Source organism: Phoxinus phoxinus (genome assembly GCF_949152265.1).
Source record: "Phoxinus phoxinus genome assembly, chromosome: 2".
Classification (NCBI taxonomy): domain Eukaryota; kingdom Metazoa; phylum Chordata; class Actinopteri; order Cypriniformes; family Leuciscidae; genus Phoxinus; species Phoxinus phoxinus.
Genome location: NC_136877.1, coordinates 41,766,966 through 41,780,298, shown reverse-complemented (window position 1 = coordinate 41,780,298; position 13,333 = coordinate 41,766,966). Strand labels below are relative to the sequence as shown.

The window sequence follows — 13,333 nt, the reverse complement described above, 5'->3', positions numbered from 1 at the left end:
CCATTCTCAACTAAACAGCATGCTTATTTTGTTGGCTTGAAAAATCAAACAAGAACAATAGATGCTTTGTTCAGAGAGATAAGCTCCTGATTTCTGCATAGCAATGTCCGCCCGCTGTCAGAAGCATAGCAGAGTTTGTAGGAGTGAAGTTATTTGGGATCTCGGCTGGTCGTCTGACATTTTCAGAAAGCTTAGAATAGACATTCATCTCCCAACCCACAGAACTGGCCTCTAATCAGATCTGAGGAATGTTTTGATGTTTCTAATGGACAATAAAGTCTTACTTCAGTACTGCTGGTTCTACACACAGTCTTTTTTCTCTCTGGATCAGGCTCCTGTTTTCTTTGATCGTTTATAGCCTGTCCGTTAAATGGGGCAAGCCTGTCTCCGAAGTAGACATAAGTGTCCCTAGGGACAACAAACAAGAAAATATGTGCATTAGGGCACTTGCATTTACACTGTATGTGTGTGTGTGTGTGTGTGTGTGTGTGTGTGTGTGTGTGTGTGTGTGTGTGTGTGTGTGTGTGTGTGTGTGTGTGTGTGTGTGTGTGTGTGTGTGTGTGTGTGTGTGTGTGTGTGTGTGTGTGTGTGTGTGTGTGTGTGTGTGTGTGTGTGTGTGTGTGTGTGTGTGTGTGTGTGTGTGTGTGTGTGTGTGTGTGTGTGTATACATGCATGTATTTTTCATGGGAATATGCCAATAGATTAGAGGGCCCAATAAGGATGGACTGATGGACTGTTTTTGTAATATACTATTAATAATAATAATAATAATGATTTTTATTTGTTAGAGGTAATTACACATGGATTGGGGCTAGTTTATATATATTTTTTTAAATACTATTACTACTAATTATAATTATTCTTATTATTGAATTACTAAAACATGAGTTACTTAATGTTAATTACAATTTTTATAATTTATAGATTATGCTTAATTGATTTAATGATTCTATTTAATAATTTAAATAATAAAAAAAATAAAAAAATTGTATTTAATTTTTTTTGCTAGAGAGCTTTACAGTATTATATTATTGATCTGCCTTAAGGTGGATGATGATGCAATTTTCTTCTAGAAACAAACTTTGTTGTATTATTTTCATGTTATCACTGTGAAGATGCTTTGATCAAATCTGTATTGTAAAAAGCGCTATATAAATAAAGGTGACTTGACTGACAGTAAGATTGACACATGGTCTGGGACCCTTTTTTTGTATATTTTTATTATAAAAAACACTATTATTATTATAAAATAATAAAATATTATAATTATTATCCAATAATAAATCCTTATTATTTTATTAAAATGTTAATAATAAATATTATTTAAATAATTATGTTTATTTAATTTAACACTTTATTTATAAATGTATGCATGCTTTATGGGGTTTCATTAAATTATGAACCCTTATATTTAACATTTAAAGTACATTTTAAAAATAAATATAAATTATATCTGTTGTAGATATTGTTATATTAATATGATATATTAATATTATAGTAAATATTAATATGATTATAAATAAGTCCTAATATACAATTTAATAAATAAAATGTTTATTATTGCATCTGAAATAATTATTATTGAATTATTATTGAATTACTTTTGCATCTGAATGTAAATCTTAAAAACATGTTACTAAAAATTGCAAAATGTGTCATTTTGCCTTGGGGGTCAGTGAAACTCTGAAATACTGGCCCATTTTGACCAGCAGAAAGATCTTATTGTTGAGGCCTGTGTTAGAACAACATAAAACAGTCGGAATGAGCTGATTATTACCTGTGTAAGTCCTGGCCAACAGTAGCACCATTGTCGCTGGACTGAAGTTTGTTATCACCCACTTGTAGACCCTCCTCGCGTGTGGCGACACACATTCTCCAGAAACTGCTTTCCTGTTCCAGAGGAACCATCAGAACAGTCAGACAAGGGCACTACTATTCCTTCATATAAAAAGTATGTTAACAACCAAAAAAAAAAAAAAAAAAAAAAATCCACGGTTTGACAGCTGAAGTAAATGTGACCACAATAGCTGTGCTTTATTAGACCATGAACCACATCAGTGACCTTTACAGGGCCCCTCTATAAAGAGCTTCAATGTTTCACAATTAACTAGATGAGTGTTAGGCTCAGGAAACCGAAATTGTCAAGTGCTTGTAATTTTAATTTTAACAAACTTTCCAAAAAGGCCATCTGTTCAGCAGTGGATTCATTCAGGTTGGAATAAACATACAACCCACTGCTGTGCACCAAATGCTCTGTTTGCATGAAATACTCAGATGATCAGTTATGAAACATTGTATCCCACAATGCATTATGGTTGACTTGACCATTCATTTTTAGTGTGATGAATAAACCAGAATTTGGCTGTGATTTTTTAACATCTCCTTCGTGATATAAGAAAGAGAGCGGGAAAACGCAGGCAAATTCTGATCATGACAAGTGAAGAATATTGCATTGTGGGACACAATGTTTCACAAATGAGTATCATCATACATTTAGTGGGTAACATTTTACAATAGGGTCCCTTTAGCAAATAAATGCATTGACTAATATAAGCTAACAATGAACAATACATTTGTTACAGTATTAATGTTTTGCTATTAAAATTACAACTGTTTATTTTTAGATCATATTAGCTCAGGTCCATTAAATAATATACAGATACACCTTTATATTTGAATAATGTATTAGTAAATGTTGAAATTAACATGAACTAAGATTAATAAATGCTTTAGAAGTCATGTTCATTGTTAGTTCATGGACCGTTATTGTAAAGTGTTACAAATTGTGTACAACTCACTCGCAGAAAGTGATACACCATACTTTTAATGATATTTATTTTCTCCAGTATATTATTATTGTGGCATCATCTATTTCAGATCTGACGCCAAAACTGAAGTTTTTTTTCTTGTCAGCTGTTCTTGGCCAGAATAACAAAGTAGGCCTATATCAGCATTTGAGCCACAAGTCAAACGTCTGGCTATAGCAATCCCTTCTTAACATAGTCTATCTCTTATTCATAAAGTCCTAATAGTGCCATTACAAAGTAAATGTTGTTACAACACTTTTTATATGTTGTGCAAAGGTCACAGAGTGATTTATCAGTATGTTATGCTTTAGGACTTCACAAGAATGTCCTATGTGAGCTGTATGAGCTGTGTCTCTCTGTATCACAACAAGCTCTCTTTTGTGCAGGAGTAATGAGTTGGGCAGAACCACAGAATCTCCCATCACACCAGCCATGTGATAATGATTCATTTTCAGGAGAGATCCCTGTGATCCCAGGCAAGCCAGAATTAACATTGGAAAACTTTTGAGAAATACTCTGACATTCTCAGATATCATCATAATGAGACAGTCTCTAAAAGGTCTATAAGTGACAGGCTTATAAAAGATTACTATATAGTGTATGCTTTCTGCAGTGAAATTATTGTGCTGTGCATTTTTGTCCATAGTCATTTTCTTAACCCATTAATACCTCTTTCGTTTTTGTCGAGTCCCATTTCTTTATACAATGCAGATTGTCTCAAAGCAGTTTCACATTAATAAACGGCAAAAATAACAGTGTTAACACTTTAGTGACCGCCCGGTGAACGCATATCTTTCCCTCAATACAAAATAACACAAAATTGAGTAAAAATAAATAAATGAATAAAAGTTTTTACCACTTATATTTCCTATAAGGCAGAATAAATTAAACAAGAAAGGAAAGCATTATGCAGGCAAATTTTTTTTAAAGCTCTTTCTGAAGTATCTGGACAATCGTTAGTTAGAAAAAGTGTGGTAGAAACTTAAATTATATAAGTAAAAAAAAAAAAAAAGACTGATAGAAACTTAAATGATTTAAGTTCTTTCTAAATGAGACAGAAGTTAATAAAGTTAGTCAGGTTAGACATCATATTGAATTTAACACGGATGAAAACGAGGCTATGATAGACATAAAGACTTTCTTTACAATGGCAAGCATCGTAGAAACGTACTAACAACAACAGTACAATCCACTAACCGCACTTTACTTCTGTCCATCGCAGCCTCGTTTTCATTCCTGTCAAAAGTTACATATGCGCTACCGTGATTAAGGTCTATTCTACCTGTGAAAATCATTTCCGTTCACATGTCATCAGATGTAACCAATAGGAAAGCCCAGCTGCTGTGATGTCATCAGTAATACATACCTTGATGGAGAAGGACCTCCTCATAGTCCTTTTGGGGCCCTCTTGTCCCCTCTGAGACGCCTGGACACTAATGCTCCTCGTGATGCACTTTTCCGAACTTCCCATTGGCCCTTCCAGCGGGTCCCTGTGGTATCTCTCCTCCAGTCCAGCGTCCCAGGGCTCACAGTACCTCTCTTCTGGGCTGGAAGCGTCCTCATTGGTGCTGGAGCTACAGATGATGAGCGACCGTGACAGGATGGCCAGTTTCTTGGAGCGCAGTCCCGGTTTCCCCCTCTCCATCCTCTTGGTTCTCCTCCTGTGGTGCAGTTGCTGGTGGTGGGTGTTTCTCAGAGGCAGGATGGCCACAGAGGGAGGTTCTCTCCCAGGATGCATCACTGCTAATGGAGGGGGCCGCTCTGCAGACGAGAGCAATTAGAAAATTCAGTTAGGAGTCCGTTCTGCCATCCTCCTGTGCCCTAAGTGTTCTCAGAAATCATAGAGCTACAGGCGCAGATAAGAGCGCTTTTCTTCTCGGCTTCATGACGGGAGGGGGAAAAAAAAGAGAAAGTATTGCCCCATGACTGTGAGAGGGAATTTTTACTGTACGCCTTCAAAATTAAGGAAATGTGCAAATGAAATGGATTGCACAGATTTAAAGGGATAGTTCATTTTGGACATTTTGATTTCATTACATAATTTAAATGTGAAACTATCAAGTTTATCAATACAATTATAAAATACAATTTACGCAAATCTATTCAATTTCAATTTATGTTTAATATCGGCAAAGCATTGTAAACAAAACAATAATGACAAGGAAATAATATATATACAATAGCCTATAAAACAACTATAATAATGCTATGGAAGGTGCTAAGGAATTAATAAATATAAGACACAAAATAATAAATATATAGCAATTATGAAGAAGAAAAACTGTAATATATGGATATGGTCTTTAATTATATTGATCAAGGCAGCAGTTGACTGAAAAATGTATTTAGCTGTAATTGAAGGGTATCTGTCTTCCCCCAGTAATAACTGCATTTGATCCGTTTATGCAAATCTCACTATACAAATATAAGCATTATTATCATCAGTAAAATAGTGAGGGGTCTAAACCTAATGGTTTTTGCTGTTTTCTTTCCTTACAGGCATGACGGGATCTGTCATGCATTATAAATGACCCCCTGCACATACATTAGGAGTCATGTGAGATGAGCTCATATTCACGCTGACATGTGGGAATATACTGTGACTGCTAGCGTCTAAATCGCAATGTACTTTCTGGATAAAACGCTTGGTGAGAATGATGTCATAGTCACCTGGTGGTGTTAGTGAGCATTATACCACAAAGAGAAGATTGCATGTGCAAAGTTTCATGACCTCTCAGATGTTCATATTTCTCTTTGTCATAGGCCTATTGCATGAAGGCTTGGTCTGGGACCTTTTTAAAACTTCTTGCATTGGAGCCAGAAGTTGTTTGCTAATATTGCTCCTGTTTTTATTTACATCACAGATGCGTCTGGTGTTTTGAAATGACAGGGGCAGTAAAGATAGATTATGTAAAAAATATTTCACATAAAATGTATGAAGTCCTAATGTTATAGTTATAAAATTCACTGCTTTAACAATCAAGCTGTATGGCCTTATACAATGCCACCGTGCCACTGAGATACAATATCATAGACACACTTTATGTTTGCTAAAATATTGTACCATTTTACTTTTAAAAAAAATCAATTTTGATATAGCTGGAGTTCAGGTTTAAGTTGTTCTGCTACGATATCCACTGTAGCTATCTTACTTGTCAAGTCAAGGACTTAAAATTTGGGCTGTTTCTCTCACAAATTTTGTAATACAAAATTTTGAAATACTTCACTTTTAAGGAGTTTTATTGTCTCCTTTGCAGAGCTTCAACCAGTGTTCTATAGAAACGAGCTGTGTGAAAATTCGTTAAAATTTCTTCTGTATTCCACAGCTAATTTTGGCCTATTGTGTATGGGTTGGAACGTAATGAGGTTGAGTAAATTTTCATTTTTGGGTGAACTATCCATTCAACCATATTGTGAGACTAATAAATTGTCATACACATTCTTTCCTTCACCCATCACAAATTTATTTGACATTTAATCCATATCACTTTTGCATGAATCACTTATATTGAAAGACATTACCCTCAGTCTTACTCAGATTGCTCATGTGAGAATTAAAATATTTCCTTCCTTTGAAGTCTAGAAACATTATGACCTCCACAAATGAAACTTTATGACAGTAGCTCCCACTCTTGGCCTTTAAACACTACATTACCCAGCAGCTCCATTGTTTTCTCTGGCACAGTTTATCCCCAACTTCAAATACTAACAAATGGCTCCATCGTCCAGAAAGTTTTCTAATGTTGTGGTGCTGGTGAAGTTTGATAGGGAAATTAGTCTACGGAGAGATGCTTGTCCAGGCTTGTTAGCAGCACGGATCCTGACGCAATGAACCGTGAGGCTTTCTGTCACGACCCCTAGTGAGCAGCCTACATAGACAGCATCGCAAGGCATGGTCGTCGTGCTCCTGATGTAAACTATTGACGGATGTTCATAAAGGTAGGCGGAATGATTTTTTCACGACCCGTTCTCACTGCATTGTCGCGTTGCGAAGAAAAGTGTATTTTTACCGACGCAGACTGAAATACGTTGCATTGAGTATTTCCTTTAGAAATACTCAATGCAAGAACAAACCTTTAGCGTAAATATACAGATAAGTAAATATAGGCCTGCCTACCTACCTTAAAAATATCCTGCCGCCAAAGACGTTCGAATTGTATCGTCTTAAAACTTAGTTACATTGGTATGTAGATATTTTTGAGCACCTGTGCCCGGTTGCATAAAGCACCTTAAGTTTTTCCCTTAAGTATGACACTTAAGGGGCGATTTCCCCTTACCTAAGAGAATAACTTAAGGGTGTTGCATATAATCTCTTAAACGATTATCTTAGGTAAGGGAAACATTTAAGTGTTTCACGACAGCGATCCTGGATTCACGTTATAAAAGTCTGTTGTTGCCATAGATACGCAAAACACTAACACAAGCGGGAAATAGCCCCCGCAGCCCAGTGAACCACTCTGCAGACAGACGATTTATGAACGTGGAAAACATCTCCCACTATCGTCTGAAAACTCCCAGTTGCAAAAAAACGCAGTGCTATAAGCAGTTGTAACACCGTAGGTAAAGAGTGGTTGCGATCTGTGACACGGTCAAGGTCGCCGTCTAGTTTGTTAGTGATGTCAAATATTGCGCGTCGATCAAAACGGTATTCATGCAACAATAGGGTTCTCCCTATCCCTAAAAAATCTTCTTGGCACATAATTATCTTTAGCTGGTTCCATAAATTCAGCCATGTCGTCTTATTTTTTGTCCGCGTTACTCTTAAGGTAACGATTTCCAAACCTTAAGTTATACTTAGGGAAATGACCGTTAAGGGGTTTTATGCAACACTTAACGCTTTTTAAGGGATTATTTAAGTGAAAAAACAGCATTTAAGGGAAATTCTAAGTGTTTATGACGTTTCACTTAAAAAAACCGTTAAGTAACACTTAAGGGTATTTTTCTGCAACACCCTTAGGTTTAAGGGAAACATAAGGGCGAACTTAAGGGAAAATTTCTCTTAAGGTGCTTTATGCAACCGGGCACTGAACCTAAACATTTCTCAATATAGAACACCGAACACGTACAGTAACCTGAGCAGATTGAAGTACAGTAACTGATAAAAATGACAGTATGGCTACAGCTACGTTAAGTTAAGGGTTTGGGTTAGGTAGGCCTACTCAAAAAATACACATTTAAAAATACAAATTTTCCAGTTTAAAACCAGCTGATTAAATGTGTAATCAGTATGCATCTTACTTTCAAAATAAACGAAATGTAACCAGCAAAATTATCAAGATCTCGCTTTATGATCCAAATACATCAATGCCCTTCATGTCAGTAGCCTATGACATGGAGGTGTATCTAAAGCTAAAGATCGCTTTTGGCATCATTAGAGTGATACTATATAGGCCTATGTGTGGAGGTATAGCAGCATAGAGTGCTGCAGAGATTATGTATTTTTGTAGGCAAAAATCTGGAAACAAGTTAGCACTTCGGCACTATCAGTTCCAACGTCTCAAGTTAATGGCTTTTTGGGGTTTTTGGTTAAATGCCTGAAAAAAGCTCTGTGGTTAACACAAGTTCTAGATATTATTCTACATAAAACACATCAGTAGGCTAATACCCCCTTGTGATTTTTTAAAAGCTTTTACTTGTCTTGAAGGCAGTTTCTAACAAGTGGCTAAATGGGACTAAAGAGGTTGTCGAGGACATTAAGTGTCATCACACGAACAGGTAAACTCATACTCTCTAATCTGCTTTCACAGCCTCATTAGACCTGTCCAAATACCCACACTTGCAGTATTGACCCCTTAAGAGCATGTGCTCGTGACAGGAAGTAAGTGACCGCCCCTGGTCTGAAAAATGGCAAAGCACAGTACACTTAACGCACGCTAATCCACACTAACTTTAATACCCCTTTGGAGCAGTTTTTGAGCGTATCCCCTCATACATCACGTTCAGGAACTTACGTGCCCCGATTGTGTGTCATGTCTAGGAAAACTTTCCAGTGTAAGTTAAATTAATTAGAAATTACATATAATTTGGTTGTAAAAGTGTTGCGCATTTTATTGGTATAGAGACTCCAGAGATTCTATGTATTTTGTAAAACGTTTGAAAATTAAGCACACACAATCCCTCAGTGATTAAGTGTGTCCTATTGAGTAAACAAAAATCGTAAAAAACTTGACTTGAACGCTTTGGCCAAACTCCAGAAATGCGTCATGTATTTAGACAAGTGGTCAGGTGCAAAAACCTCAAGTGTGGGTATTTGGACAGGCCCACTGTGTTTATAATCACGTTCTTGCAACCTATTACAACTTCAACTTTCAGGGAATTTTTTTTTTTTTTTAAGACGAAAGAGTTAGAAGCTTAATTATGGTGTTGTTCATTTGCAGACTTGATTTAGCTTTTTACTTCTGATGAATGTATTTATAGGCTTTAAAATTAATAAAAGCTCTGTTCATTAAGATGATCATGATTAACAATATGTGTGAAAATCATAAACATTTGTTGGTCACAAAATGTATGTTCTGCAATAATCCAAAAGCTAAAGGGAAAATCCTTTAGGTTTTTGTCAAGGGAACCAGGGTGATGCAGTCTCGTATAGCCAGACCTTCAGACTGATGGCAAAAGGTCTGGACTCCATAGCAGCTTTTATTGGCCAAGGAATGCCTAGATACTGTCTGACCAGTTTGTTTAGTTCCACGTCATGTTTAGGGGCGTCAAAATATGTGGAATGTCCCTACAATAACAGACTGGTGTGTAAAATTCTTGGACGTATTTTAAAGTATTTATGCAGTGAACATTACATGCAGCATTTAGTTGATCCTGATAAGCGCTTATTGTTGTAAATATGACGGCGTTCTTCTTCCATGAGGGGGTTTGGCATCACCGTGTCTTTGTTTCCAGGCGGACCGTTAAAGAACGCGACACACGTCTCCCAGAAATCCTGTAGAATTCAACCAATCAGATGAAGACTTCGAAACTCCTGAAGTGTTTCCAATTTTGTGTGCCATATGCATCATGGAGATGGTAAATTGCAGGTTGGCCTACAAACATAGTGTAAGTCATCACTGCTGTGATCTATTAGCATGTATCCATTGTGGAGAAGGCAATCTTGCAACAAACTCAGTGGAAAAAAATAATTCAAGATGGCCAATGAAGTGAGTGAGAAAAAAAATATGAAATAAAATTAGTTATGTAACCGTATGTTTAGAAATCGTACCTAATATTTGTGTGTGCTACGTGTTTTGCTTATGTTTGTTGTTATTGCACTTATGAGTCATTTGCTTAGAAGCATGCTAACACCAACTATATTGAAATCAGTTGAGTTGGGCTACTGCCTTTGTAGAGCATTCAAATAAGTCACTTGTGTATATATGCAGTAATGCAAGGCAGTATGTTTGTACGGTCCTGCTCAAGTTAATTCTGCTTCTCTTAATAGACATCTGGATGGATCACTGTGATGTACTGGCCTGTGTAAGCCTTGTGTTTGCCTGCTTTAGACTGGAGCAAAAGGAGCATATCTGCCAACATCTTTTGCAATCACTGGGATCAGCTCTCTGGCTGATAGTCTAGCACTTTGCTTTAGATGCCTGGGACTTTTTTTTTTAACTTTTGCCAACAAGTTAAGCCTAGTATAAATTGATAATTAGCAAGCATCATAATTATGTTTTAAATTAGTTTCGAGCTATGCTGTTTGATGTATCTCCCAGAATAAGTGTGTTTGCGGTGTGTCCCTAACCTAACGTTGTGCTAAAACACCGCGATTAAAAAGCTAAACTGTAAAATGTAGGTAAAATGGTTAAATGGCATATTCACTCTATTTTTATTTCATTTACAACGATATTTTGCAACTGTGTGCAGAATCTAATTTGCAGTTATGTCAGTGGCACAGTGTGAAATTGTTTCCCACGTGAAATGTTGACTCAAACATTGATGTAATGGTGCAGAACCGTCACACTGTTTAGTTTGAAAACTTTCTAAAAGAAAAAATAGACCAAAAGAAACACTGGTTCATGACTGTGTGTGTAAATGGTGATTCGACAGAAATAGCATTTAAATAAATAAATGACCACAAAGACTTTTTTAAGATGTGTTTGTTCCTGTCCTCCCCGGAGATGAGATGGACTTTCGTCAAATAGAACGAGAACAGAATAATGCACGGATCATAATGCGACTGTTATCTCTTTGTTGAGGTGTTGAATCCAAAATGAGACAATGATGCTGCTACAATGTTAAAATGTTCTGTGTTGCTGTGTGGTTGCTAGGGTAATGCTCATGGGTTGCTAGGGTGCGTAATTATTGCTATTTGATCTAGATTTAGATTTCCATCGATTTCTTTTCAGTTTATGTGTTTCTCCGGTTTATTACCCCTCTCTCTTAAACACCTCTGTCACTGTTTATGAACATGTAAACAGTTCCCCCTTTAATCAAAAGCATTTGTCAAATTCTAGCAAGCAGAGCCTTTTCTAATCAAACCATTTCCATATTATGCAATGACTAAAAGCCGCCCAAGCAAACCCTGCATTCAATTATCCTGAGACACAACATTCAACTTTTTTTGTAATGGTAATAAATTGTAGGTTAGTCTCAGAACTGCAATATGAATCAGCGCATGTTGTACTTCCACTGATGCATCGGGCAGATTGCATGGTTTAGCCGGGAGCCCGTTGATGGATCTGTCTCCATCCGATCTAATTAAGACAAACATTAGCGTCTGGGGTTCAGTAAAGTATTAAGCGCACAAGCTCTGGGATTCGCCAGAGTTTTGTGGCTGTGTCCTTGCATGCAATGCCCTTTTTTTCTGCATGTGTTTGTTTGATGCCAGTCACACTGTCCGAACATCTGTTTCTGAGCTCTGAATCAGGTGTGGCTAAGCGTCGCATGTAAGTTTCCATTGAAGAGGGATCAAACAAACACTCACCAAAGCTGAGCATTTTGGCTTCTTGCAGTGAAATGATCCGTGTGTTGCGAGTCTCGTCCTGCTAGCAGTTGTTTTGTAGAGTATTCCAGAGGGGAAGACGCTGGTCAGTTCAGCATGATAAAAGTCCACCGCTGAACAAGTTCCCCCTCTATACTCAGAAATGTCTCTCTCTCTCTCTCTCTCTCTCTCTCTCTCTCTCTCTCTCTCTCTCTCTCCTCGCTCTCTCTCACTTCGAGTAGTGCCCAGAGGCTGTCAGTGAGTTAAGAGGAGCATTTGTAACTGCCGCCTACCCTCCCTTTCCAGCGGCCAGCTGAACACAAGTGGCGTCTCATACAACCGGCCACCAAATCACAACCCTCTTCCTGTCTGACAGTTTGGAAAGTGAGAGAGAGGGAGACTTTCTCCATCTGAAAGTGACCCTACACCTAGTCAATGCGCAAGCCTTTCTTTTACTGGCCACCAGAGATGCCTGAGAAGATGAGTTTCTCTGACTGAATCAATGCATTCTCATAGTTAGTTTATAACTGGGTTCATACTTGGATGAAGTAAAAAGATACATTTCTGTTAACATTTACTGTGTCATTTTCATAAACCCGCATTACTTTCTTTCTTCCTTGGGTCACAAAAAGAGAGGTTTTGAAGATTTCCATGCTGCTTTCTTCCATATGGTGTAATTGGACAAAAACACCTTAAAGGGAAAGTTCACCCAAAAATAAAAATTCTGCATTAATTGCTCACCCTCATGTCAATTCAAACCTGTAAGACGTTCTTTCATCTTCAGAACACAAATGAAGATCTTTTGAATTAAATCTGAGAGCTTTCTGTCCCCCCATTAACAGTCTACGCAACTACTGTACCACTTTCAAGCCCTGGAAAGGTAGTAAAGACATTATTACAGTAATCCACGTGACTCCAGTGCTTCAACCTCAGTTTTATGAAGCGATACGAGTGCTTATATATTTTTTAAAAATCCTGTTTTTTTTACTTTCTGTTTATCAAAGAATCCTGAAAAAAAAAAAAAAAACGGTATCACTATATCACGGTTTCCACAAAAACAGCAGTTTCTTGAAGTGTTTTGGCAAATCAGAATGATTTCTGAATGTGACACTGAAGAGTAATGGAGCTGAAAATTCAGCTTTGGATCACAGGAATAAATTATATGTTAAAATATATTCAAACAGAATTTAAAATAGAGTGTTTTTAAATTGTAATAATATAATATTACATTTTTGATTGAATAAATGCAGCCTTGGTGAGCATAAGATATATATATATTTTTTAAAACATTAAAAAGCCTCACCATTTAAAAGCCACACCAGACTTTTAAATGGTATACGGTGTATATGTGTTAAATGTAATTTTTGTCTAAGTTGATGACTTTAAAGCTTATTGGCAGGCTAAAAGATGCAAAACTCTGATCACGAATTCATTGCGCCTGTAAGAAGAGTGAGACTGCGGTGGCAGCTTACAGTAATGCTATAAATACGATCACTGCTGCAGTTATTATGAGAGCATCACCCAGAGGAATATCTTATTGCCCTGAGGTTGCTCTTTAATAGCTCAGGAATCCTAATGGAGTTCTCTGTCATGTTTCATTTAAGTATCAGGTTTGTCTCAT

At 36.9% G+C, this 13,333-nt stretch overlaps 1 protein-coding gene and 1 long non-coding RNA gene across 3 annotated transcripts in view; one reads left to right on the top strand and one right to left on the bottom strand.

Moving 5' to 3' along the window:
• il16 (interleukin 16) overlaps window positions 1–11,948 on the bottom strand; it is a 36,779-nt gene extending 24,831 nt beyond the window's left edge. The window contains exons 1-4 of one of the 2 annotated variants that reach the window (XM_079586796.1): window positions 11,716–11,948; window positions 4,174–4,568; window positions 1,778–1,890; window positions 285–408 (exon numbers count right to left, since the gene is read on the bottom strand). In XM_079586796.1, the coding sequence (XP_079442922.1) occupies window positions 285–408; window positions 1,778–1,890; window positions 4,174–4,568; window positions 11,716–11,728 (645 nt within the window). In that variant the 5' untranslated portion in view covers window positions 11,729–11,948. Of the gene's footprint in view, window positions 1–284; window positions 409–1,777; window positions 1,891–4,173; window positions 4,569–6,462; window positions 6,515–11,715 lie in introns of those variants that run through there. The other variant, XM_079586797.1, reaches the window with a different exon arrangement.
• LOC306984998 lies at window positions 6,628–10,867 on the top strand. Its single transcript, XR_013794716.1, has 3 exons — window positions 6,628–6,746; window positions 8,452–8,522; window positions 9,699–10,867. It is a non-coding gene; the product is annotated as an uncharacterized lncRNA (long non-coding RNA).
• Window positions 11,949–13,333: the final 1,385 nt, after the last annotated feature.